Here is a 27445-nt window from a genome sequence, read left to right as displayed (position 1 = left end):
CTTTGCCTTTTCAAAGAAAATCTTGATAACAATCACAGAGGCCTAAAACAGAGGCTTTGGCTTAGGGGCCACCTGACCATTTTGGCCCTTAGTCCTGTGCCCAGAAGACCCTTGTGGTAACCATCCATTCCTATGGTATCATCAATATTTGTAATTCTCATAGTGGCAAATTGCTCAATATTGAGTTTATAAGAACCTTATTATCAGCAAATTTTTCATCTCTACTGTTATTACTAGTGTGTGATATTCTCATAGGTCTGTGGCCCTCAATGGTTTACTATACAGTGCTTTTATCACACATAAATAGTAATCATTGCACAACTCTCCTCCAGTACACCATGCTTTATTCACCTGACCAAACGTTTGCGGCTATCTTGCCCTGATGAAAGCATCATTCATGTCATCCATCTCCTGATGTGAGTAGAGGAGAGGATGCAACCTGTTATCCACCTACTATAATACAATCACCCCATCTCTGACTTCTGGAGGGAGGACAGGTGAAAATAAAAATTAATGTGCACTAGTCTAATAATCTACTCAGCAGTAAGTGGCTTACCTTGAATCTACATAATCCATCTGTAGCCTGCATGGTCCTGTCTGTGAAGTGATTAACATCAAGTCAGTGAAAATATGGACTGACTTTTAAATCAAGCACTGTGACTTCACTGGTCGATGTCATGCGGCAACCTTTGTATCAATGGAAAAATACAGCAATTTTTCAGTGGGAACAAATCAAGAGTGACTCACCAAAAGATTGTAAAAAGTAAAGAAGAACACGCAGAGGAACTAGAATCAAAGGTAAGAGAATAAAAATGGTGTCAACCTGCTGTCATTTCAGATAATCTGATATCAGGAAATATGTTTTAAAGCTTAGGAAACAACAAATACTAACTCAACCTGCGTAACCCCTAATAATTATCAGATACTTAAACTTTGGACCCATTTTGGTACTTGACATATTTACCTGGATATATTGTCTGAATGTAAATGATGCAGAGATGAAGTTTGGTAGCAGAAAATGTTTCAGAGACCTAAAAATTTAGATGTTTCAGGATGAGCCTCTTAGAATCAAGGAGCCAGAGCATCTTTCTCTAGCTTTCTATAACTTGCTGTATGATATTCAGACAAACCTCTTTTCACTGTCGTTCTGTTCCTCTCATTTTGCTCTGACAGTCAGCAATAATAGAAAAGACAGAAGTGAATATGAACCGGTTTTGTTTTGAGGATTTTCTGCTCGAAAATCTCTCACGTCCCTGTTACTGTTGCTACACTGCGCTCTCCATCCATACACATAATCTACAGCTAAATACAACAAGTGCTCAGGAGATTTATAAAAAGGCATTGTGGGAAATAAAAGAAAATCATTCAATGCTGTTGAAGTCGATGGGAACGTTTGAGGAGAAGTGCGAAATATGGCAAATATGTGTTGCACATCATAGAATGATGATGAATAAATAAGTGGGTTTTTTTTATTTCACCTTTATGAAGATTTGACTAGGAGCACATTTAGAGAAAAGCCATGGAAATCATTGCACAGAAATTACATGTCAACAACACTAGGCTGCTCCTCTGAACTATATAGGCTATAGAAGTACATCACATTATGCAAACATAAAACAGAATACTTGTCTTGCAGTGTCAAATATCTCTGTGCCTTTCTCTCCATGCTGATGTTTGATCACAGATCTGTGTGTGTTTGCACAGCAGTGGTCCATGAAAATTATGAATAACATGAGATAATACAATGATTAGGGCGATACTGCAAATAAAACAGGCCCCATGTAAACACAACACTCTGATAGTGTGATTATGCCTGCAGTCAGGGAGAAACAAAGTAAAATATTTGTCTGCCAACGCTGTCGTAAAGTTTTTGCCATGTGTTTTAATTGGTTGCTTCTTGTTTTTGGTGTTGTTACATCATAATTATTTGAGTTTTTATTGTGTGTTCTGTTTCCCACACATCATCATGTAATTATTTTTATCTTTTCTATTTTTACATATTTCATTCCCCCTCGGCATCCCTCCTCTCTTACGTACAGTGATGCCTGGGTGTTTTAATTGACTTGCCTGGTAGATTAAATTCCCCTTCATAAATCCGTAATAACATGTTGAGTGTAATTTTATAGGTCACAGTGTTGTTGTAATGTGATCACTGGCAGTAGTCACATTTATTGTATATGCATGTAAAGTATCTGGTAAAGTGACTGCAGGCTTTTGTGTAACTTTATTGTCATTGTTCATTGTCTTCTCTTCTTGGGGGGGAAAAAAATCCAGCTTTTACTAGACTTTTGGCAGAAAGATCACATGAGTACCATCAGTCCCCCTGCAGAGCTTCAGTGAAAACCCACTCAAAGCTCCAGCAAATATAACTGTCTATTTAATCTAGCTTAATCATTCTCTTGACCATTTCCCTGGGGCGAGTCCAGATTGCAGCTATCAATAGACCCGCAGCCCTGTTAGCAATTCACTATTGTGAGAATGTAGGTCACACACACACACACACAAAAGGGCCTGGTCACAAAATCTTTTCTGGCTCCCCCAAGAGCCAGGAATGAAAAGCATGTTCTTTATGTGATGCAAAACACATTTACATCATCACACGTTGCTATCTGGAGTCTTGGAAGAGGAAACTGGTTTTCTTTATAAGCTTTTATCACTTGTATAAACCTGATTTTATCTGCTGGTAAATGGTGAACAGGGTATTTAAGACTGATGAAAACTGAGAAAGTGACAGATTCAACTTATTTGGGTTCTTTTTCAATATAGTTTGTTTTAATAATTCTCTGTCTGACTGCTTTATAGAGAAAAGGCTGACCCTCTGTCTGTCTGCCTGTCTGTCTGTCTGTCTGTCTTTCTGTCTGTCTGCCTGCCAGCGGCTGGACAAAGGCCTGGATTCAGCCAAAATAGGCAGGAAGAGAGTCTCACTGTTGAGCTCAGGTGCTTTTAATAGAAAGGGCACAGAAATGGTGCTGAGAGAGAAAGTTTCTCTTGATCTATCCCTCTTATAATATACCAACAAATACTGTATATTTTAAAAAACAGGGTTATAATAGTTTATGAACTGTTAAACAATTTAACAACTGGCTTATTATAGATGCTTCCTCTTTATTCTGTTTACCAGACTGGAAAATGTTCATGATGTTCAAAATCATTAATTATTTTGCGCATGAATAACCACACTTGCAGTGAGGTTTAAGTAATACATTGAGGGTTATTTTAAATATCCCTGTAATACTTCAAACTTGAAGTTAAGTGTAACTTATCTTTTTGTAGCCTAAAAACAGCCACAGACAGAGGCTGCTATAATTCCTACCTGATGATATATAACATCTGAAACCCTCTCTGAATCTTTTGGGCAAAGTTATTACAGATTTTCCAGCTCTGTTATGATGGAGGTTCCTCTTCAATCACAGCTACAGTACCTTAACATTTTAAATGAATGTTTTTTTTAATTTAAATGGTAGGTCTACCTTTTATTTATGCAGTCAAATGTTTCATTATGTCTTCCCTACATCTGAACAGGTGTAGTCTTAAAACTATCAGTGTTTCTACTGGAATTCAAGAACTGGTTGAACCTCAGTGTGCCTTGAATTATGTTTCCCTCCCTCTCTCTTGCTCATGTTCTGTGAACGTAGAGGTCACTCAGGGTTTTTACCTCACTCATCAGTCTCGCTCTAATGATCCATTAGTCTCCACAGAAACCTGCTGGCGGCAGCTCCAGTCTGAGTGTTAGGGTGGGACCAGGATGGAGCCATCAACCTGTACAGCGGCCATCAGCCCTAATGAGGAGTGAAGCTTTAAGATGGTACAAGTTAATTGTCTCATTAGAGCTGCAATGTCTTGTTACATCTGCATGGGCGATAGTGGTAATTAAATTACACGGCAGACTGGGTAAGTGTTGGGCAGCCGGTCAAGCCAGTGGCCCATCAGAGCGTCTCGGTCAGATTTTAGAATCTGTGAAGGGCAGCGGTAATTTCAGTGGCAGTGACGAAGTTTAAACTAATTAACATGATGGCTTTTTTGGATCTTGACAATTTTAATATACAGAATCTTCACATAAGATGCCGCAAGGGTGAACATGTTTACAACAGACTATATGATCTGTGACATTATCAAGTGCTTTATATTCAGCTGTCTCCTTAATTATTGGTTTATGCTATTCTTTGGCTTTCAGTCAGTCAGTCAGTCCACTACTTTGGTCCACACTGAAATATCTCAACAAATATGGATGGATAGCCATTAAATTTGCTACAGATATTCATGGTACCCAGAGGATGAATCCTAATGACTTTGGTGATCTCCTGACTTTTAATCTAGCACCATCAGGAGATCACAGTTTTCACATGTTCATATCCAATGTTGAGATATTCAACATCTACTAGATGTATTGGCACACAATTTTGTGCTAACATTAATGGTTCCCAGATGAAGTATCTTTAAGCCTTTGGCAATCCTCACACTTTTCCTCCAGTATCATCATCAGGTTCATGTGTGGTTTGGAGTGAAATGTCTCACAAACAACTATAGGATGAGTTGCCATAAAATTTAGTTCAGATATTCATATTCTCTGCAGGATGAATTGTAATAACTCTGCTGATCCATTTACTTTTATCTTGCGGCAGGTTTGTTTGTCCATTATCTTGTGGGTATTTTGTTTATGACCAAACAACTAATTGCACCAATGGTGTTTCCATCAGCCTCAGCTGTACTTGTTTTTAGTACTAATTAACAAATCTTAGCATGCTAACACACTAAATTAAGATGCTGAACATGTAAATATTACCTGCCAAACATTAGCATTGTCATTCATTTGGCCTCAAAGACTTGCTAGCGTGGCTGTGGATTCTTGGTTTTGTTATTAAGTACTTTATCTCGGTCATGCTGGATATCTTAATTTCTGTGTTCCTGAGTAAAACATTGTGTTCCATGGAGGAACACAGGAATAGAGATAAAAAGTGAATATGGTCTCCTAGTCATCAAATAAATCTTGTACAAGCTTTTTTTCAGACACTGCAACAAAATTGCTAATGGCTCTACCCTACTGTAACCAGTGGATCTGTTCAGCCTCATGGTTAAGGACAGATATAGTCCTTTTTCATGGAAGACATTTTAACATGTCAGTAGGAAAAGCAAAGGTGTGAAAAATAAAACTAATGATGGCTGAATTCCATTTGGCTGCTTCAGTTTCAAGGTCTTGGCATTGTGCATGCTGGCTCACTGTCACACTGTCATGGCTTAAGAACAGATTGTTAATGTTATTAGTAACACCTGTGCTTTTCCTGCTATGACAAGTCAAAACATCTACTGGGAAAAGAGCCTACTAGGCTGTTTTATGCAACACATCCTCATAATATAGGTCTAACATAGGTCAATGACCTATATTTATATTTACGCCATCTAGTGGCCATAATAAGAACAACCAGAGGACCTCTAGAACGAGCCATACGATCATAATATGCCGCTTTCGAAAACTGTTACAAATCACTGTTTAAAAATAATTATGTTTTATGACATGACAACGCTGTGGTTAAGGTCTGGTTAGGTTTTGGCACAAAAACCACTTGCTTAGGGTTCGGGAAAGATCATGGTTTGGGTTAAAATGATCACTTGAAGAGTGGTTTATACCTCCTTAAAGTTACGCAACCTTCATCATCACAGCAACAGTAAACACCACAACGTTATGTCTTGACTCGTGGTGGAAACAGTGGTTTCCTGCTCTAAAGACAACTTTTTGCTATCTAACTATGTAGCCATCTACCCAACCCGCCTCGTCCTAACAAGGCAAACATCATCTTATCAAGTCACCTCATATGAACATCATGTGAATGCGTCATTTCCCACGGTCATAATTACTACGGTTGCACAAACATAACTATAGGTCGTTTTTGGAGGCCTGAATTATACAATTTACAATTTAAAACTTCATTTAACAGACGCTTTTATCCAAAGCGACATACATCTGAGAGCTGATACAACACAAGCAGGGATATAGACCTTCATTGTTGATTTTCTTGTGAGGACAGGCTGGTTTTATGATAGCCTACATTTCTTTCTCATTGTTAATTTCCTCAGTTGGATGGTCCACCCAAGTTGAAAAAAACCCAAAAGTATTGCAGTGAGGTGTTAGTCCGTCTCAAGCCTTCAGAACAGCTTCAGTGCTCTTTGACTCTGCAAGTCTTTGGACTCTACTGGAATGACGGACACCATTCTCCCAAAAAATAGTCCCTCATTTGGCGTTTTGATGATGGTGGTGGACAGTGATGTCTAACATGTCAGTCCAGTATCTCCCAGTTTGTCCACAGACCTCATTGGGTTTTTATTGGGGAATAAATTTCTGTCAAACATGTCGAAATAATGAAACATCTTTTGCTAGTTTTTTTGTTTCTGGGATGGCACATTCTTGTTCAGTGCAATTTTTCAATGGTTTGATCATCACTAACTAAATGCCTTCACCTGTATTATATAGTATATAGTTTAGGGTGCTGGCAGAAGTCTCTGGAGATCTGCATGGTGACAATATGTTTTTTTTGTTATTTGACTGGGTTGATCCTTTTAAACAAAGCACTGGTGAGTAGAACAAATGCTGATGGTTGCGAAATCAGACAGAAGGAGGGAATGTGGTTGCTCCTGTTTTTATATTTTTGCTGTCATAAAAGCTTCTCACAATCTTCACAATTAGGAAACGTGTGAAACTTTGAAGATGCACAAAACCAAATACAAATATATTCCTGTTGATTATTATGAATTGTGGTTCATTATTCATTACTGATGCAACAACAGGGCTTTTTGTAGCAATAGGTTCATACAGCATATCTGTAAGACCAACCCAGTGTGGCAACAGAGTATCAGAAGCAGATAATGATATTAAATTTTAATACACACAAATAGGTTTACTGTTGTTTTAGCAACAGAAAACATACAAACTGCAGGTTGCACCTTTGTTGCCTTCTGTCAACTTTCATTCTTGTTAAATCAAGTCTCAGTCAAGATTTTGGGCTTTCCACATTTGGGTTATTGTTCTCCTCATGAAAAAGGAAGTGTTTGTTCGTCTGACTCACCACCAAGTTATGTGATGGTTTCATTTTCTTCTCCACCAGCGTAGATAATTCTGGAAAAAAACAGGGTACAAGGTGGCACTGAGCAGGACCAGACAGAATGACACAGAATTTTGAAGAAGCCTCATATAAAAAATGTTGGGAGTAACTTGCCTGCAAAACTGAAAATCTTTCTTACAGCTCCTGATGTGCTGAAATCACTAAAAACACAGAACAAAAGTCAGAAGTGGCTGAAATATGCAGGTAGGGACAGGCAACACATTTTGGACTCTGTGCTTTTCCCCAGGAAGCAATGATTCAAAGCTTATTCAATGAGAATACGGCCTGAGTAAGAGCACTGAGCTCCGGGTAGTCCGGGTATCTGTCTTCTTTCCTTCAATCATATACTAAATTTGTGCTTTCAGAACTTTATGGGCTTTTATCCATGGGCTTGGATCTGATGATTCCCACTAATTAACCATAAACTAACAAAACATACTCAAGTAAATAAAAAGCAAAATTACTGACTTAACAAACAGTCAAAATAAAGCACTATTAGGCTTTGAGTTACATTTATTAGTGTATAAGTACTTCTTTACATTTATCCAAGCTCTCAGTTAACAAAACACACAGTATAATTTTTAATATAACTGCATATACACTGGTCAGGAAAAGCTGTTTTTTTTTGCTCTAACAAAGCTTCTTACTCTTGTTTTCCAAAGTCTGTTCTTAAAAGTGACAGAGGACTTCCTCTTTGTCTACAGCAGATGGTGCTCAAGATCTCAGATGGGAACAGTAACCTGCTGTTGTCATGGTTTCAGGTATCCTGGAGACACAATACTGGATGCTAATTGGCGGAAAGAGAAAGAGAGAGAGGTAGGGGTTGTCACTCCCTCTCTTTCTTTTTGTTTTACGTCTGTATCTCTATATTTAGTCAGAGACTTGAAAACATCACCAATATTAATGCAAAAGACAACTTTCAACACTCAGACAACAGGAATAAAGTGAAAAAAAATTCTGGTAATAACTGAATGAAACCAAAATGAGTGAACTTAAATAACATTTATGTGCAACATTGCTTTTTTTTTTTTTTTACGTGTTTCTGGTATTATTTATGCTTCTCTCTGTATTGATTTCTGTTACTCATATGACTGCAACAAGGTAATTTCATAAAAGTGTTCATCAAAACTTATCTTAAAAATACATTCACATCAGAAGTTTCTATGTTCATTACACATTTTGTACCTAAAAGCACTACCTCTCGGTATCTGTTTGCATGTTTCTGTCTCTGCCAGTCAATCTGTCTTTCTCTTATTGGGCATTCTTCAAGGTTATGCAGAGGGTAATCATCACGTCACAATGTAATGCTGTAATTTCATATATGCCTGATGACCAACCATAATACAAAAAGTGGTGATTATTTCTGGGGATGCACGCTGCCACTCTGTCCCACCCCGCTCCAGGGTTTTGACTGCTTCTACTCTCTTTCTGCCTCTCCTTTCATGTCACAAACCCAACTATCCAAAACAACCCATTTATCATTTTTTTCCTATGCCACATCACAGACAAACACATATCTCTGATAGTGTTGTTTACAAGAGGGTCCAGCCATTTTATCCTGATAGCTTGGCATCAGCTGCATCAAACATGAGGTCTGCATCTGCTCACCCAGAATTAAAAGGGCTTTTATCCAAACCTCCTTGGCACACACAGAGAATATAAATTTAGATGTTGAGCAGCAGCAGCAGCAGCAGCAGGTACCCGAATAGCTTTTATAACCATACAGGCACAACAACAGAAGCTAAGGCCCACTTAAAAATTGCAGTCATTTGATTGACGGCGATAAAAGTACTATGTATTCTTAATGGTGTCCTGGAGCTCACAGTGGCTCCAGTTCACCACAGTGCAGCTGAGAGTAGTGTTACCTTGGATTAAGCTCCTTGCCTGCCTTTGTCTCCTGCCTCGTTATGTAATGATAGTCAACATGTCAACACTCCCATATCCAGAAACAAACTTTTGGGACACTCTGTCATCGCTGGTGACATGCATGGCGTTGGATAAAGCCAACCGATGAAAGCTAAGCTACTATAATCCACGTGTTGAAATGTATTTTCCTATGATTCAGGTTTGTTTACATTTTGCACAGTGCCATTCTGTTCTGTAGTGTGAGTTCACTCACAAGAATAAATTATATCACGGGTATAGAGGAAGAAAATCTAAAGTAAATTAGTAAATAAGTAATAATGAATAAATTTAGTCTATTCCCACTTTGCAAAGTGACATATTACACAAGGTTTTCCTAATGTATCTTCAAATCAAATTCAGATCCAAGAAAGACAGAATAAACTTGGTGTTTCATAAGCTCTGTGACTCTTTTCTTTATTTTTTGACTTGCAGCTGGGTTCCAGCTAAAAACCATCACAGACAGTGAGAGAGAGATATACAATAAATAAAGGCAGGCTGGTCACATGAGAAGGGTAAATGAACTGCTGGGGTGTGCCAGGTTGGACGCCTGCCAAGTCTGCTGGCTGGCCACAACAATCAGACAGCCCCGGACAAGCTTGTTTCCAAAGTGATCGATGAAATGTTAATATGGAAAACAACGATCCACAGGACGCTTATCATGATCCAAAATAGGCTACAGGGTCACTGTTTAAAAGCTTGATTAAGTCAATGCTTATCATCAGTCAGATAGCCGTGTAATATAATGTGGGAAAAGGACACAAACATGATTGAAAATGCAGATAATAAAGAGAATGATCTGAAATGTAAAACCGACACTGATTATCTAGACCCAAAGGGAGATACAAGTCAGTTTTTTTTTTATTTCAAAGATGCAGCTGATGCCTTTGTTTCTAGCATGTGCAAACCTCAAAATGGTCGCCTGTTTTCACTGTGAACCTACAAACAGAGATTTCCAATTATGGGGAGAGCGTTATCGAAAATGTGGATGATTACATGGTTTGTTGTTGCAGAAGAGGCTCAATCAGGAAAAGAGAAAAAAAATCACAGTGCTGTGGCGTCTGGTTCTGCCTGGCATATTTTAATAAAGAACTTGAGATGCAACATTACAGCACACCACACATCCTCTTGTGGGGCTGTGTGATTACTGTCAGAAGAAAATAGATTTGATTTCTTTTAAAATAGAGCTGAAGCAGAATGAATGATTCGGGGGGGGGGGGGGGGGGGGGGGGGCAGGGATAACATCCCCCTCACTGATGCTGAAGAGGAACAGTTTGCAAATATTGATTATGAAGTTGATGAGTGTAATCTGCAAGAAGATTGTGGTTATAACTAAACTAATGTAACTGTTTTGAAGGTATTTTTTTTATTTCTCGGCCTAATGGTTGATGGTTGTAATGATGATAAGAGTGTTGTTTGTGAATGAAAATGCTTTGAACACAATAATTCATAGATTTCTGCAAGTAATGAGTATTCTGCATAATTTAAGCAACCTGCTCATCATACGTTGTGTGCCAGCAGTGGAACATTTAAATAAAGACACCTTTCCTTCCCTCCTGTTTAATTCGAGCATATTGCCTAGCGCCTCTGCCATCCACCCTTTCATCCCACCTTGTGTTTCATCGTGTTTACAAAGGAACCTACCAGGTTTAATTTAAGATATGATGATTATTAATTAACACGCTAGTCATCTCAGCGAGTGGCTCTGAAAGGAAGAGCAGATTCAGCCTTTTGATCGTTGCTTTTGTTTGATGTGTGGTGTCTTTTTTGAACCAGAGGTTTTGTATTTTAAGCGGAGGGCCAAACGGACGAGAAAATATGTGTTTAGCAAAGGTTTATGTCGCTTCACAGGACATTACATTGACTTACATTCATTTCCTGGAGACTTATCCTATACCTAACCCTAATTATTACATGCCTAACCTCCTACCCCTAACCCATCCTCAACCTCAAAAGAAAGATTCATGATTTTTCAGGTCTATATGAACACTGAAACAGATTTTACTGTAATCATTCCTCCTGTTCGTACTGACCATTAGAAGATCACCTCCAAATGCGCTAACAATGCAAGTGATGGGCAACAAAATCCACAGTCCTTCTGTGCGAAAATGTATTTAAAAGTGGCACAAAAAAAGACTAAATTTGAAAGCTATTGACTTGATACTTTGTCCCCCATCATTTACATCGTAGAAGAAGAGAGAAGAAACTGAGGAACGATTAGAAATGATCAACCAATGAGGGAGCAGATGAAAACAGATGTAGAGTCTTATGTTCTTTGATTTTCTAGGTTAAGAGGACAGTTACAAGTGTTCATAAATATTAACTGAACTGGTGCTGCCATGTAATATTCAGTGTGAATTATTCACTTGAGAGTCATTCCCAGCTTAAATTGCTGATATGGAAACTTGTAGAGGCAGTGCGCTGACATTTTTTTTTTTTAGCTTGCAAGCTTACTGAGGTAGAGAACAAACCATTTTCTTAAAAGAACATAAAATTCCCTTGCAGTGTCAGACATGTATATCCTGTCAGCATTATGGAGTCGAGACAACAGGAAATTATTGTTGTCAGTATTTTTATTTGCCTTTGGAGGGATTTTATGAAAAAAAAGGTTATCTCTGAATCACAGTTTGAGGCTTGTGTGAATCTCTTATATTCAAAATATAAAGACAAATTGCTGATAAATATATATAATATTTAATAGCGCTGCCTTTTTCTTAAATTCTTCATATAAGTGTACATCTGTCTTATAATGTATAGAACTTCTGCAAGTTTCCATATAAACACAAGTGGACATGTCCTATGAAAGAATAGATGACATTTTATATTTTTAAAGAAAATATTTTGGTATAAGACTTCACTTGCAATAGTACAACACATTTCCAATAAAGCAACCTCTTTCCATGAGGAGCATATGTATAAAATGTGTAAACTTTTGGTGGTTTTGAAATTATTACCAAAAAAAGGACATCAAATGAGTTACTGATATGTTAAAATGGCTTAGAAAGGTCCCTGCTACATATAACCATTTCATACCAGACAATGCTGGTGTAATAAACACATGTTGGGAAGGGGTTAATGGGATGTTATTCTATATTTGTGTCATTGTCAAAAAATCCCATGAAAAGACCAAAACCTACAATGTGTTGTTGTTGCAGCTGAAAAGTCAGCCTGTCTAGTTAGGGTGATAAAGGTAATTAAATACCAGAGTCAGAGTATTTTCCTGCAGTCCAACTGCCTTTAATAAATCACTGAGGCATATGCATACAGGCTCCCCGAGCTCTGCAGCAAGAGGAGCCCCTTGAACAGCTCACACAAACACTTTATACTTTCAGCCTCCGCCCAACACAACCGTCAACACCAGCACCTCATGTGCAGTAACACTTCACTTTCTGCAGACACCTGTTTCCTGTAAGATAATCAATAACAAATCCATATATGGAGTCATGCCTATCTTGTACAGTTTCCAGTCCTTGCATTTAGTTCCACTTTTCCAACGATTGCTTCTTAGAATCGGGGTCAACACGTATCATGCACTTCAGATAACCTTTCTGTTTCTTCTTTCCTAACAGACGAGACGTTTATTTCGCCTACGCAAACAAGGTGTGAAACATCTTGGCGAGACATTTTGCTTAAAACAGAGCAATGTGATTACAACATATGAAGGTCAATAGACAGGTCAGAAGTACATCATGTTCTTTAAAGAAAAAACTGATCAGTTGAACACACTTCTACACTGGATTACTGATAATTAAACACAATAATATAGTCATTTCTCCAACAGTACACTTCTAATGTAATTTCTTCTTCCACAGAGTTGGTCTGTTTTCCAACCTCTCTACAATGTTTGTGGCTCTCTTTATTACATAAAGATATAAATCTTTAAAAAGAGGTCACATAGGTCACATATATTTTCAGATAAATATTTCCCTAAAACAGCTGGGCACTGTAGTTTTTTTTAGCAAATGTTTCATAGTACAAAAGTAGTACTGTGTACTGTGTAGTACTGTGGATTTTGTGCGCTATAGAGAGTTTTTACGACAGCAGAAGGGTGTTGAATCGACTCAAAAATAAACAAAATGAATTTAACTGTTTTTAATAGTTTTTGGACAGCAGTGGAGGTATATGGAGTGGTCATGTCATGCTTTGGGTAAACACACCAAACAATAGTTGTTAGTGGGATCAATTACACATCAGGAATAAGTATATAAAATAAAATAATAAGAAATAATAAACCATGTTGAGTGGTGATTGAATAACTGAATAAACTGAATCTTTTGGACACACTGTATCAGTTAAAGATAGGCTATTAGCTGTTCTCTTTTATTTTGTTTACCTACTGTTGGCTATATAAACAGTGACATCATGGCCACACCATCAAATTCACAACATCCTTTTCCAGAGAGATGATGTATTCTCTCTGGTGCATGTTGGTAACTTCTCTATTAAACGGTGAGCCAATAAAACTGCAGAGGAAGCAGCATGCTGAACCAATGGCAAAGCTGCATCCATACAGCAGGTTTGTGGTTGTTGTGTGTGTCTGGTGGGGCTCTGCTGCTTTGTCAAGCTTGACACAATCAACAAGAGTCAAACCGGAAGTAGGCTGATCCACAAAAACTCCCGCTCCAATTTTGGCTGCTTTAAAAGTATGCTTACAGAAAAAAGTATAAAGGTTTCACTAATTTTTCCACTCTGAGGAAACAATAATTCTACAAATAGGTGTATACCCACTGCCCAAAGGCTGATGCCCAGAAACGTCCCCAAAACAGCAAAAATAATTCAAAAAATAAGAAAATACAGGAAGAAGGCGACTCCACTGGCTCCAAAAAGAAGTCTGATTGTATAGAAGTCTATGAGAAAATGACTTCTCACTTTATTTATTTATTTATTACCTCAGTAAACAGTTTCCTAATGAATTTATGGCCTCAATTGTGAGTTTCAAGTCTTCATCAATACAGCTTGATGTTCATTTTGTAAATTATGGTCCCATTTAATTTAAATTTGATGGTAGAGCAGGGTATGCTTCAGGGCGTGGCTACGTTGTGATTAACAAATCGCTACTACGGCGACAACATTTGTTAGGTAATGTAACCATGGCGTAACCCCAGATCCACAGAGTATAGGCGTAGCTGTAGACATTGATATGTCAGTGTGTTTTCAGTTCATGAAAGTTAACTGTAACATTTTGGTTGCTTAAAAAAGTCTTGGTCAGTGTTCGTTTGTACAAAAAGACAGTCAGTTTTTTCCGGCAAGTACATTTTGTTTGAATGATTTTAAGCCTGTTTTTTGCTAATGAAAATTAGCATTAGCATTATCACAGTTAACCATAGACTGTAAATGCACCATGCTAATGAAGCTAGCAGCTAGCAGCTACCATTAGGGTCAAGTCCGCCCTCTTGTCTAAATATGGTCACTTCTGGCTACAAAAATCCAAGATGTTGACAGTCAAAATGGCAAACTTGGGGCTTCAAAACAGGAGTCCATAAACCTACTACTTCTATTTTTTCTTACAATCTACAGTAGACACATAAGTTACACCACCAAACACATTTAGTGGGTCACAAGTGATGAATGAGAGGGATAACTTCTGTATGCGTCTATGCATTGGTTTTTTTTTTTTTTTTTTTTTAGGATAGTATACCTTTAAAAGAATGATTACCACAAGAAAAAATATATGTCAGTGTTAATTTGAGCACCTCACAATTGTTTCAAGAGAACTGTTGAACATTGATATATATAATATATATCTATGATTGTGAATCTGTCCGTCAAGCATTTGTTTTTCTTGTATCACGCCTAATCAGACGTGCTTTTATTTAGAAGGTCAAGACCGGAAGTGTGGTATTTAATAACGTGCGGCTCGACGGAGACTCATTTCCAGGGTGGATCACCAACTGACGTCTCTCTCCCTCCCTCTCCTCACTTTCAATTCAGCCGAATCATAGCCATCTGACAGCCAGAGAGGTACATGCGTCGTTTCACTAGAGAGCAGTCAGCACCTGCCGCCGCAGTTCAGTAAAGCTCTGGAAAAGACAAGAACATCACAGGAATCGTCTCCTAAACAACAACAACAAAAAAAAGTAGCTAACGTAAACACGGCAAAACGAACTGCAGCGACCCTGAAAACACACAGAAATGGACGAAAAGGCGTTTACGAAAGAACTTGATCAGTGGATCGAGCAGCTCAACGAGTGCAAGCAGCTGACGGAGGGACAAGTGAAAAGTCTGTGTGAAAAGGTGAGATATTTTAAAAATGTATCCCCCCCCTTTTTTTTCAACCTCAAGTTCCTGTCAACGTCTTCCCTCTCCTTACCCGCCGCCTTCCAGACATTCTTAAAATGGCGTCTATAGTGTACATTTCACTGCGCGGTGTGTATGTTTGTCATCAAATTTGAGTGGTTAGCCACTTATCATTAGTATGTTTAAACGGTTACCTGTCAGAAATGTCTGGAAATGTTGAATTACGAGCACATGCTGTCGGTTACTGAGGGGTTTTTTTCCTCCCCCCCCGCCAGCCAGAGCAGGGGCAGCCAAACTGAATTCAAGTCACATACCACATTTACAGCCCTCCTCATCCAGACTGTCAGCGTGACCTGTAGCATCTCTTTTAGCAAGCTGAGGCAGTTATTAAAAAAACAATAACTCCACTCAAGTTTAACGTGCGGCTGATTGACAGCTTAATTTCCTCGCATTAATTATATGTAAGCAGTTAAAAGTGTCAGAAAAGGGAAGAATTAGCTGAATGTGTGACACATTTAAAAAAACAAAACAAAACACTAGCTATGTTTTTAGCCTTTGAACCTTATCTTTCAGTTAGGTGCTGCTGTTTGAAGCCCTGGAAAGGTGGGTAGAAGTTGGTTTGTTTTCCTCTATGAATGTTATGACACATGATTTAATGACTCTGCATTTCTCAGAGGTTAGTCAAGAAAGTTGCAGTTAACCTCTGACCCCTGTCCTTCATGTAGCTTCTGATTTACTTCTCTAGTCAATAAGTAGTGAGATCATCTTGTTTACCAGGCAATAAAGAGGTCCATTTTCAACCTTGAACATGACATCACACCGCTTAATTGGTCAAAGTAAAGGAAAAAAACAACATAAAGGGTCTTAGTAAGGTGTTGGGCTACCATGTGCCACCAGAACAGCTTCAATGCTACTTGGCATTGATTCTACAAGTCTACACGCTGGTCCAAAATCTGCCATAGGTGTTCAGTTGGGTTGAGATCTGTTGACTGTGAAGGCCATAGCATATGATTCACATCGTTTTTATACTCGTCAAACCATTCAGTGACCCCTCGTGCCCTATGGATGGGGGCATTGTCATCCTGGAAGAGACCGGTCCCATCAGGATAGAAATGCTTCATCATAGAATAAAGGTGATCACTCAGAACAACTCTGTATTGATTTGCAGTGACCTTTCCCTCTAAGGGGACAAGTGGACCCAAACCGTGCCAGTAAAATGCCCCCCAAAGCATAACAGAGCTACCGGATCCCCTCACTGTAGGGGTCAAGCATTCAGGCCTGTGCTGTTCTCCTGGTCTACACCACACATGCACTTGCTCACTTGTCGAAAATATGGTGAAGGATGACTCATCTGACCATATCACTTTCTTTCACCTCTCTGTAGACCAGTGTCTGTGGTTTTTGCACCACTGGACTGCATTCATCTTTGTAATGAGGGGTTTATGCACTGTCATCCTACTATAATATCCCCCTCTACGCAATTATCGACAGACTGTTCTTGCTGACGCAGTCTGATCACGTCCTGCATTGACATTCTCAGTCACCTGAGGAAGAGTTGCACTTCTGTTTATCCTTACATATCGCACTTATGCATGAACATCACGGTCGTCAATTGCACGCTGTCGACCACAATTCTGACCCTTTTTTACTGATGTCTTTCCTATAGATCTAAATGCAGATGTCACTTTAGTCGCCGTTCGTATTGAAACGCAACAGCCAGGTGAGCCGTCTTTGTGTCTCAGGCTCCTGCCATCTGTGCCCCGACAATGAACCCTCTTTCAAAGTCACTTAGATCTTTTCCTCCTTTCCTCATCTTGATAGAAAAATCAGAATCAACTGGACCTGCTCAGCATTTTCAGACACGCCACAGAGCATGACTGGATGTTAATTGCTCACATGCATGCGAATGATGCATCCGACACGTCATGTTTGTGGCGTTGTCAGTGCAGTGTGGCGTTGACCTTTTAACTTGTTCTTGCTTGTTGCAAAGCCAGGAACTTGATCTTATCCAACTTATTGTAATTCATGCTAATAAGAGCAGTAACCATACACATTCTTGCTCTGCTCAGCCTCCTTTGGCTGATAACTGTCCGACAGCTTCTGTGGACTTTGATCTGAGCTGGAGCTTAACTCCAATCTCTCCTCAACATCTTTTGTACTCAGACCACCTGCTGACTTGAGATGTCCAGACTTTAAAGGAAATTTTGGCTCTAAAACTTAATCCTTATAACAGTCACTAAATTTGGATGGGTGTTTTTATTGCCATTTGCCGGATCTGTGTTCATTCTATAGAGAGCTTGATCCCTCTCAGCTCTTAAAAGGACTGAGAGATGAGGCCCACGACCATGTTTGGAGTGCTGTTCCCTGAAGTTTAAGGCTATTCTCAAGTGGCTCGTTAATCCCGACGTTTGTTTTCTTTTTTTGCTCTTCTCTGATATGGTCTGTTCCAGTAGTTTAAACTGCATTATTCAACCCTGTTTTTTTTTTTCACTGTAGGTCAAGATCCCAAATCGGGACGTTGGCTTGGGAGGGTGGTTGAGGGTCCATGCTGTGGCAGTCTTGTATCAGCTCGAAAAAGTTAAACTAGCTTAGTTGTAGATATGTATTTGGCTTTGTTATTTTCCAGATTTATACTTTTTTTGTGTCATCCTCCAGTCTAGGTAGGAAGTAGATGAAGAATGTCAGTTTTTACTTGACTTATTTTAACAGGCTTTTCCCCCCTGCTGATGTGATTCGACACATATCCGCGTACGTCTATCTTGCAAAGTCAGACATTCAAGAAAACAGATTCGTAGGCCTCGTAAACAGTTGTGTTATAAAGTGAACACAATGCACAAGAAACATGTATACCTCACAAATAATGTTGTCTCTCTCTTTCCTGTCGCTCTACGCCGTTTCCTCCCTAATGCAGCAAAGATGCCATAAAAGCGGTCAAGAGGAAAAAGGAAAGCTACAGTTTCCTTACCCCGAGGCTGTATCACTGTCACAGCTCAAAAGAGCTCAACAGCTCCAAACTACTGTCTACCTGCATCTATCCATCCCTCTGCGACTTGTGTTAATATATTCAGCAGAATGCACCTACCCAACATCCTCCCCTGATTTTAAAAATAGCAGAGCATATGATTGATTGTGAGCTGCATCGCTAACACTATCAAAGCCTTTGTTGCTAAGGGGATCAAAGTGTATGACTCAGGATAACACTGTTTCATTGTGACTCAGAGAGCAGCCGTCTCTGTTTTGGGATGTATGGGGGTGTGGAGGAATGAGATGTGCTGTGTAATCCATCCTCACTTGTTTTTTTTTTTTGTTTCCAACCATCTCTGGACAGGCCAAACATACCAAAGTTTCAGTTTGGTGTGTATCCTGTGTATCCTAATCACTGCAGATTTTTCTGTGCTCAGTTACTCCCGTCTCTCAAGGCTCTTGATGTGTTTTTCAGATGGTGTTTGTTTACAGAGCTCAATCTTTTTTTTTTTTAGTATTTAATCTAGTTGCCAGGATTAAATGAGGTGATTGCAGACGGTGCTCCGTACACTGGAAATTGAGTTGTAATGTAATTAGACACTTAACGCGTGCTTCAGACAGAGAGACGTATCCTTTCCGTGACGTTTTTCTTTTTCCTCTGTTCAAAAATAAACCCTCTGAGAATTACATAACCATTCAGACAATGTTTTTGCTCTTAATTTTCAAGCCCTGTGTTGTTTACGTCTTTGCTCTTTTGATTCCCTTATGAAGCAGCATTTGAGAAACATTTAGGCTTGGTCTAATTCATTTGACTTGTCTTAGTAAATCATCTTCATTTGGAGATAACAAAGTGCTTTACACACAACATTTATGAGGGGCAGTAAAATATACAGCTGTGTAAACGGCAAATGTTAAAAGCTGGGGAAGTTCTGATATCTACGTTTTTCATCTAACATTAGTATATGACATCATCTAAAGTGTGTTGGACTGATGTAATGATGTGGTCATACGGTGAAGCTGAGGTCTTCTGTGTGACCTCTGTTAATGGTAAAAAACAAGTTTGATGCAGCTAGTTAGGGCAGCAAATAAAGCTTTGTTTGCGAACTGATGTCATTGTTTTACTCATAAAAGTGAATTAGTCAGAAGCACTGTTGAAAAGTCTGATACAGTGATACTAAACTAGTAGAAATCCCTTAATAGTGTAATACTAATATCATAAAAATGGGACAAATGGATATCAAAAACATGGATGAAGTATGCAGTAATACTTTTTGAACATGCTCAAGCCAAAATGACTGATGCTGACATAAGGTTGTTAAAGTCACCTCAGCAAAATTCAGTCATAGTAGAAAAGCTGACTTAGGCCCCGTCGACACCTGGCATTAACATTTGTCTTGGGTGATCTGATCACAAGTGGAGAGCTCTAAGTACATCAGTTCACACCTGGCGTTAGAATGTGTCTCCACACGCTCTCCAATGACCACCTGCGATCGCATCTTTAAATCACAACGTTACGATGGTCACAGCGGTCGATGACTGTCATCCATCGGCGACGCGACCCTTGTTTCGCACTTTGATATGATGCCGTTGGTGCGCAAATGAGTACGCACTTCTGCTTTCTCAGAGGACGTCAGTTGAAGAGACGGTCCTTCAGCGTGGCCCAGGACAGATTGGTGTACACACTGCTAAAAGAACATGGCCATATGTGGCCCAGTCCACCTCCAAATGTGGTCTGACCGATGGGATCTCAGTGCATCCTCAGCGCATCTTGGGTGCATTCACACCTGTACTTAAAGCTGTCCACTCCGATCACCCAAGATGTATTTTAATGTCAGGTGTGAACATGGCCAAAGCTAACAATCTGCCATCATTTTGCTGCTGGTAGTGCTGATTTCTTCACTGATTATAGTGCTGATCTCAGTGAGATGTTTAACTTTTAATGACCATAAACATCTTGAGTGAGGTCATTCTTTGTGGTTGTTGTTGGACCTAGTTGTGAAGGTTAATTTGCCCTAAATTGTATCCAGGGAACCTTTGGCCGTGTGTAACTCTCTTTAATGGGATTATATTGCAGCAGACGGGAAAATGATGACTTCACTTCTCAGCACTGGGCTAAGCAGTTTGTTGACTGTGTGGCGTCTGACGTCTCGGGGCGTAGCTGTAATCAGGGCTGAAGAATCTCTCCCTGCAACCTCTCTGAGGCCTTTCAGGTGTGGTCTGTACTTTGGGGCGAGGCAATTACGTAACCTCTGGCGTCATCCTTTTCCTTCACAGCTGGCCTGGCGCTCACAGTACAAGCTGTGACCCGCCGTCTCATGGATAAACAGTTCTCACACAAAGTTTGCGGTCATGGCTAAATCCAAGCTGGAAACAGGAGTTATGTAAAAGTTTTCCTAGTACCAGAAGCAGCAGGTCACATTTCATAAGTTTATGTTATTTATCAGGTAGAACTTAATCCTGTTTGATGTTTTTTTTTGTTTTCTGTCATACTCTTGTTGCATTGTTTTGTTACATGAGTATAAAAATAAATCTGGTAAAGGATGTTTGCAAGAAAAAATAAAATGCAGGTGGCAGATGTTGCTGATAATGGCGATTTGAAATTGTTTGCCACAGAAATGAACAACTTACTGAGTATAACCAGCTATAAAGACCGATAGTGAGATGTACTTAGAACTGTAGGGTTTTGACTGAAGACTAAACGAGGTTAGAAACTGGATAAAAATAAAATCCATGGTTCTATACAGCGAGGAAATACAACTTGTATCTGTTGGGAGACCCAAGTTGTAAATGGGCTAGCCTCACACGAAGTGCACATTAACCCAGTTTTAATCACTTAAGCCACTGTAGGACACAGAGGTGATATCTGATGTGTCATTGAACATATTACTCATAGAGTTCAGAGTAAGGTTACAGATCTGTAGGACACTGTATCATACATACACTGGCAAAGAAAAGGAAAGTAGAGGATGTCTGAACGAATGGATAGAAGGAATAACACTTAAAATACTTTTTTCTTTTTTTTTGATTGGGTAGTTCTACTTTTGTTTAAACTCAATGTCTGAGATGTTATTACAAGAGATCTGAATTTAGAGTAAAATGAGATCAGACAGAGGTTTCTGTATATTTCCAGCAGAAGGGACAGAGATTTGTTTGAAACAGAGAAGGAACTGGATAATTAGCTTTTATCAGTGATTCATAGCTGAACAAAACTTAAAAACACAGTAGCTTTCAAACAAGCAAGATGCCAACAAAGCTCTTTAATGGGATTCCTAATTAAAATTACTAAGGTAATTATATCTGAGTACATTTATGTCCCTCTAGAAACTATTTGTGTTTTAGCTGGCTACTAGATTAGTAGCCCAATCTAGAGTCTTTGATTTAATCTACTCTGTAGTCCAGAAGTACTGGTGTTAGGCAGGTCAGTGACACTGAGTTCACTGTTTAAACCTACCATATGTTTTAAAAACTTTTCTTTATCTTTATTTATTTGGTCATTTCATTTCTATCCACTCATACAGCACTAAATGAAATTAGATATAAATTTCAGAACAGCAAACAGCAATGAGGATGACAGACAGACAGACAGACTGACCTGGCCCACTTAAAATGAACGTTTGTTTGTTTATTTCTCTCGTCTCTGATTTTTTCCACTCAGAGTAATTAGTGAGGTGGTGAAAATATATTGCTGCTCCACTTTATACAGGCATCTAGAATATTCTCTCGCTGGCTTAACAGTTCAATTGCTTTAGAGTCAGATGCCCTGGTCAATCTGTCATCCCAGAGCCCAGTGATTGAAAAGGCCTCCTGCCACATGGTAGTATGGGCACGTGGAGTGTGTCTATGTGTGTAATATAGGTCAGCATTGTGCTGCGCTGCAGTCCTGTCCTGTCCTGGTCACTGTGGGTCTGTCTCTCTTTCTCTCTGTACCATCTGCCGGGGTGACAGGTCAACTTCTGTCAGCATCAATTCACTCTTTCTCTCACCCTGGTCCCATTTGTTGTTTTAAAAGGAACAGTACGAAAAGATGGGGGGCTGCTCAAAATATGCCATCGACAAACCCACCGGACATTTGGACCAAGTTCAAAGAGTCCGTCATGTGATAACGATCTTATGAAACACACACACACATAAACACAACAACCCCTGCTTGCAAGCGTATGGCGGATGCATAGTGACCTTCTCACCAGAATCACATGTTAAAAATCACTTAAAAAGAGCTGGTGTATGTAACTCCCCCTCCCCTCCTTTTTTTCCATTGTCCATCTCACTGTGATTTTGCAGATGCCTCACTCAAGTCTCTCTTCTTTGCTCCACATCTCTCAAGTGGCTCAGTGCGTCAGACGTGTCTAGCAGTCATTCGGCTGAGAGAATTTTACTCTCAGCTTGAGGATTTGTTTCCTCCAAAGCTCCTTAAAACAGCTCATCCAGCTGACCGACCCCTTAGTCAGAGCCTGCCTGCCAAGCTAGACTGACTCCAGGAATAGGCCTTGTTGTGGGTCTCCAGATTTAGGATTGGTACTGTTTAAAGTTTCCCTCTATTTTTAGTTTTGTTCTAATTTGGAAACTACTGGTAAAGTTATTAATATCAAGCACCTACTTAGTGAAAATTACTAACAAAATGTTTGCTTACCTTTTGAAAATATTCATTTTACCATAAACTTTCCCTTTCGTCAAATAAGAATTGTCACTATGCTAGAAATGGTTGTCTAAATGAAGCCAAATAATGCCAAGTAACCTTTTTTTTTCTTGAATCGGCTGACGTGCAAAAGAAATTCCTCTGCATATTTTGATTGTTTCGTCAGTGTGTGAGTTGTTTGCAGTGAATCAGCAGACAACGGTGTTTCCTCTAAAAAAAAAAATAAAAAATGCTAGCTCGAGGCCACATATTGAGTCATACACTGGTGTAGCAATTTTTAAACTACGTCTTAATGAATTCTGGGTAGAGTGAACTGTGTCCAAGAAAAGTATTTTTGACAGTTCCATTTTTGGGGCTGTCGTGGATGATGACTGTGTTGTGCTGCCATAGCCTAGCCTAGCCTAGCCTAGCCCTCTTAAAATAATAATCTGAGTAAACCAAGAGTAGCGACCCTTTTCCACTCTGTCCTCGGCTTTTTGGGGCGTCAACACTAATTGATTTTAGGAACTGCTGCAGTGAAGTCAGAGCTGTCTTTTCCAAGTGTTGCAAGGCAGGCCTACAGGAAACTGGAGACATACACACACATAGTGTAGGGGTTTATTTCCTCCGAGAGATTATGGTGGGGACATTGGGAGTTGTGTTGTAATCGCTGTATAGCATCTCGATGCAGACCCCAATGGAGGCTGATGTGGAAATTGTGCAGCGAGGTTGGCAGGAAATTGGCCGTTCCTGAAATAAAGATGGAGAACAAATAATGACAGAAAATTGCAGAGCACGGAGCATGTGATTACAGTGCAGGGTCACATGGATTTTCCTGCATATAAATAAACAAAACACAGCGCAAAATATATCAGGATTATAGAATATAGCAGGATTTGTTTCATATAAAGGACCTTCTTGACTTTTGAGATCTTTTTAAGCCTCTTTGGGTTTGTTTGTCTCATTTGCAGTTTTATGTATGTCTCACTTTACCTGGTTTCATTTCATTATTTTCAATCCATGAATTACAGTTAAACATTTGTTGTTGTTTTTTTTTCTCTCCAGGCAAAGGAGATCCTGACAAAGGAGTCAAACGTCCAGGAGGTGAGATGTCCAGTGACAGTGTGTGGCGATGTGCACGGACAGTTCCACGACCTCATGGAGTTGTTCAAGATAGGAGGAAAATCTCCAGACACAAACTACTTGTTCATGGGAGACTACGTGGACAGAGGGTACTACTCTGTAGAAACCGTCACTTTACTAGTAGCACTTAAGGTAAGAAGTCCTCACATGTTTGACTCATTCTAAAAACTGAAAATAGCTTTTTTTAGGAAAAAAAAGTTAACATACAGCTCTGTTCTGTGCTCGTGTTTCAGGTACGCTACCGGGAGCGCATCACAATCCTCAGAGGGAACCACGAGAGCAGACAGATCACACAAGTGTACGGCTTCTATGACGAGTGCCTAAGGAAATATGGTAACGCCAACGTTTGGAAGTTCTTCACAGACCTGTTCGATTACCTCCCCCTCACTGCCTTGGTAGACTCTCAGGTGAGAATACACGTGGGTTGTTTTCACAGATATGATTTATATATAACCTGACACGCCAGATGGTTTGTTAGACAGAACCATCTGAGAAGTCGTCCTTGGAAACCGTTTAGAAAAGGGCAGACACTTTCAAAAAGCACTTGGCAGACGATTGGATGAACCATCTGTCTATCATCGTCTTACCTTGCGAGGCAGCTGGATTGGTGAGATCACGCGAGAATCCTCGCAGGACGCCGATTGCTCCCAACCACCTGTGGTTCGGACACAAGCACATAAGCCTGACGAGAGGGATTCCCGCATGATCTTGTGTATCCAGCTGCTGTTGTTCTGTGGAAGTCACATATAAAACTTTTAGTTTAAGAAATAAAAATGTTTGTGTGATGGATACAGAAATTGATGGTCAGAGAGAAGTTCTTGTGTCTTCTTTTAATACTCAAACATTCCTCTTTTCCTTCCAGATCTTCTGTCTTCATGGAGGTCTGTCACCGTCCATAGATACATTGGATCACATCAGAGCATTGGACCGTTTACAGGAAGTGCCGCATGAGGTAAAGATAAAACAAAACTGTGTCTTTTAATTTTCAAGAGCAGAGTTATAAACTGCCTCATGGTAAGGAAAGTCAAAATTAAGAACAAGAGTTAAACCTGCCCCTCTTTCTCGTCCTCCGCAGGGTCCCATGTGTGACCTGCTGTGGTCAGACCCCGACGACCGCGGTGGCTGGGGCATCTCCCCCCGAGGAGCTGGATACACTTTCGGTCAGGACATCTCTGAGACTTTCAACCACGCCAACCGCCTCACACTGGTGTCCCGTGCCCACCAGCTGGTTATGGAGGTATGTGTCTGTATAGTTTATTGGTAATTTATCTGCTGCTGAGGATGATTTTAGTTGGGGACAGGAAACTATCTTTACATCAACTGTCCACCGTGATTAATTGATTTTAAAAGCCAACATGCATTTTTGTAATTTTAACAGGCAAATTTAAGTGGAGTACAGCTACAGTGGAGTACTATACTGGTATTTATTTATTAAAGAGGTTGAAGTAAATAAAGATGAATCAAAAAAATAATTTCTCCCGACCATCTCTGCTGCGATAAACAGTAGAACAAGCAGCTATATCACCAGCTAGCCATCTTATACCAAGTTCAAGAACATGTGGTTTAGTTTAGATTTGTATTATAGATCTCCATTGAATAACGCATATGTCTCCCTCAGGGTTACAACTGGTGCCATGAGAGGAATGTGGTAACAATATTTAGCGCTCCAAACTACTGCTACCGCTGTGGTAACCAGGCAGCCATCATGGAGCTAGACGACACCCTCCAGTACTCGTTGTAAGTACAACAAAAAACTGAAAACTGGAGCTGATGCGAGTAATTCAGTTCATCTGTATAATCTAAAAGAAGCTTTTGATGATTGTTGAGTAATTTGTTTCCCAAGTGATACAGTGCAACGGCCTTGTAAAACTCAAATTTATGTGCAAAAATTGTGACTTTAATGGATTTTCATGCTTTTTTATTCCTCCTTCTACCAGCTTGCAGTTTGATCCTGCACCTCGCAGAGGGGAGCCTCATGTCACTCGCCGCACCCCAGACTACTTCCTGTAAACTCTGACCTTTGACCATTGTACAGTCAAGTCCAGTATTGCCATGATATATGACCTTCAACTGAAAACAACATGAATGAGGAAGGGGGAGGGTGGGAGCCTGGGGGCGGGGGCTACACAGCAGTGCACATTGTATATTCACACAAAGACCTATTTAAGCATTTAGCAAAATCAAAAGTCTGTGTGTAGATGGATGGACCAAAAAGGTGTGTGCCATAATCATTACAATATTCATTGCTGAGGACATGCATTGAAAATCTCTCCCAACAATGATAAAATATCTCCTCCTGTACCTGTGTAGCTGCACTGATGGCACTGAGGTCCAAGACGAAAGTTTGCTATTTCACATGTGGCGGTTTGAATCCCACATGCCATAGTTTATGTCTAGGAGATCTGAGCATGATCTGTTTGCACTTTTGTAAATCTAAAGAAATGTAACATATGTCAAAAGATAGAAAGATTTCACACTACAGATGTTTTTTTTTTTTTCCTTTTTGATTTTTTTTAAAAATTACAAATAAAGCCCCCATCAGGCAGGTTTTACACAAGGTTTCTCTGTCCTGTGTAACTTTTAAGGAAAACTCTTCTTATACAGTCACTCAGCTTGGTGTATATGATCGACAGATGATGGAGTGTTCATCCACATCAACTCACTGACTCCCTCTGAACTACAGAGTCTGTATTAACCAAACCATTTGAATAATAAAGATGAAGGTGGCTCCTTGATGTGACTGCTGTTTTCTTGTTCTATTATACTGAAGAACTTTGCCCTGAAATGATTTGACAACTGGTGTTATGGTCTAGCTTACAAGGTCCCTTTGGATTTAGCCAATTGGAAGTCTGCCATCTCACCAACCAGTGAGTGGATCAGCCATCTGGGCCGCAGGTTGGCTGGCAGTGAAACATTTGAGGAATTAGTTCGGGATGTGTGTTATGGAGACGTCTGCACGCTGATGACCTTGTTGGAGAGTGTCACTGGTAACTGATAACAAGGTGGGAATGTCTGTGAACACAATTATGAGCTTTGACATCAAATAATATTTTATTATTGAAGTGTAATTGTTTGAAGACTAGACATTTTTGAAAGGAGACATTTGCATCATCAACATTTTCACATTTATTAAATCATTTTGGGATCTATTAGGCTTCTGTAGTCTTCAGTTGCTTTCATGTGCCACCAGAAATATTGTAATAATGAGTGAAACATAAATGAACAACAAGATCATAACACAAGTCTTAATTTTCAGAGAGTTTAAGATGTTTGAAATTATCAAGAGCACAAAGTCGGTCAACTTATGATAGAAATAGTATGTTTGGCATTTTATTTAGGGTCAGATAATATTACTGTATGTATGTTGCTATTGTGTCATTTAACACATAATTTATGCCTAATGTGCAATTTCTCTTTCTTTCATTTTGTCACTGAAGCAAATCTAAAAAAAAAAAAAACAGCAAAATGTTCCTAATATATAATTCATGAA

The 27445-nt window shown here is 39.5% G+C and overlaps 1 protein-coding gene across 1 annotated transcript; it reads left to right on the top strand.

Annotated features, from left to right (window-relative positions):
• The first annotated feature begins 14854 nt into the window (after window positions 1–14854).
• On the top strand, window positions 14855–26690 carry ppp2cab (protein phosphatase 2 catalytic subunit alpha b). Its single transcript, XM_067608580.1, has 7 exons — window positions 14855–15230; window positions 23878–24087; window positions 24189–24362; window positions 24818–24907; window positions 25031–25192; window positions 25574–25692; window positions 25893–26690. Exons 1-7 carry the CDS (start codon window positions 15129–15131, stop codon window positions 25963–25965), a joined length of 930 nt encoding a protein of 309 aa, XP_067464681.1. The 5' UTR covers window positions 14855–15128; the 3' UTR covers window positions 25966–26690.
• The last annotated feature ends 755 nt before the right edge of the window (window positions 26691–27445 follow it).

The sequence above is a fragment of the Thunnus thynnus genome, chromosome 13 (genome assembly GCF_963924715.1).
Source record: "Thunnus thynnus chromosome 13, fThuThy2.1, whole genome shotgun sequence".
Classification (NCBI taxonomy): domain Eukaryota; kingdom Metazoa; phylum Chordata; class Actinopteri; order Scombriformes; family Scombridae; genus Thunnus; species Thunnus thynnus.
This window is presented reverse-complemented; position numbering and strand designations above follow the sequence as displayed.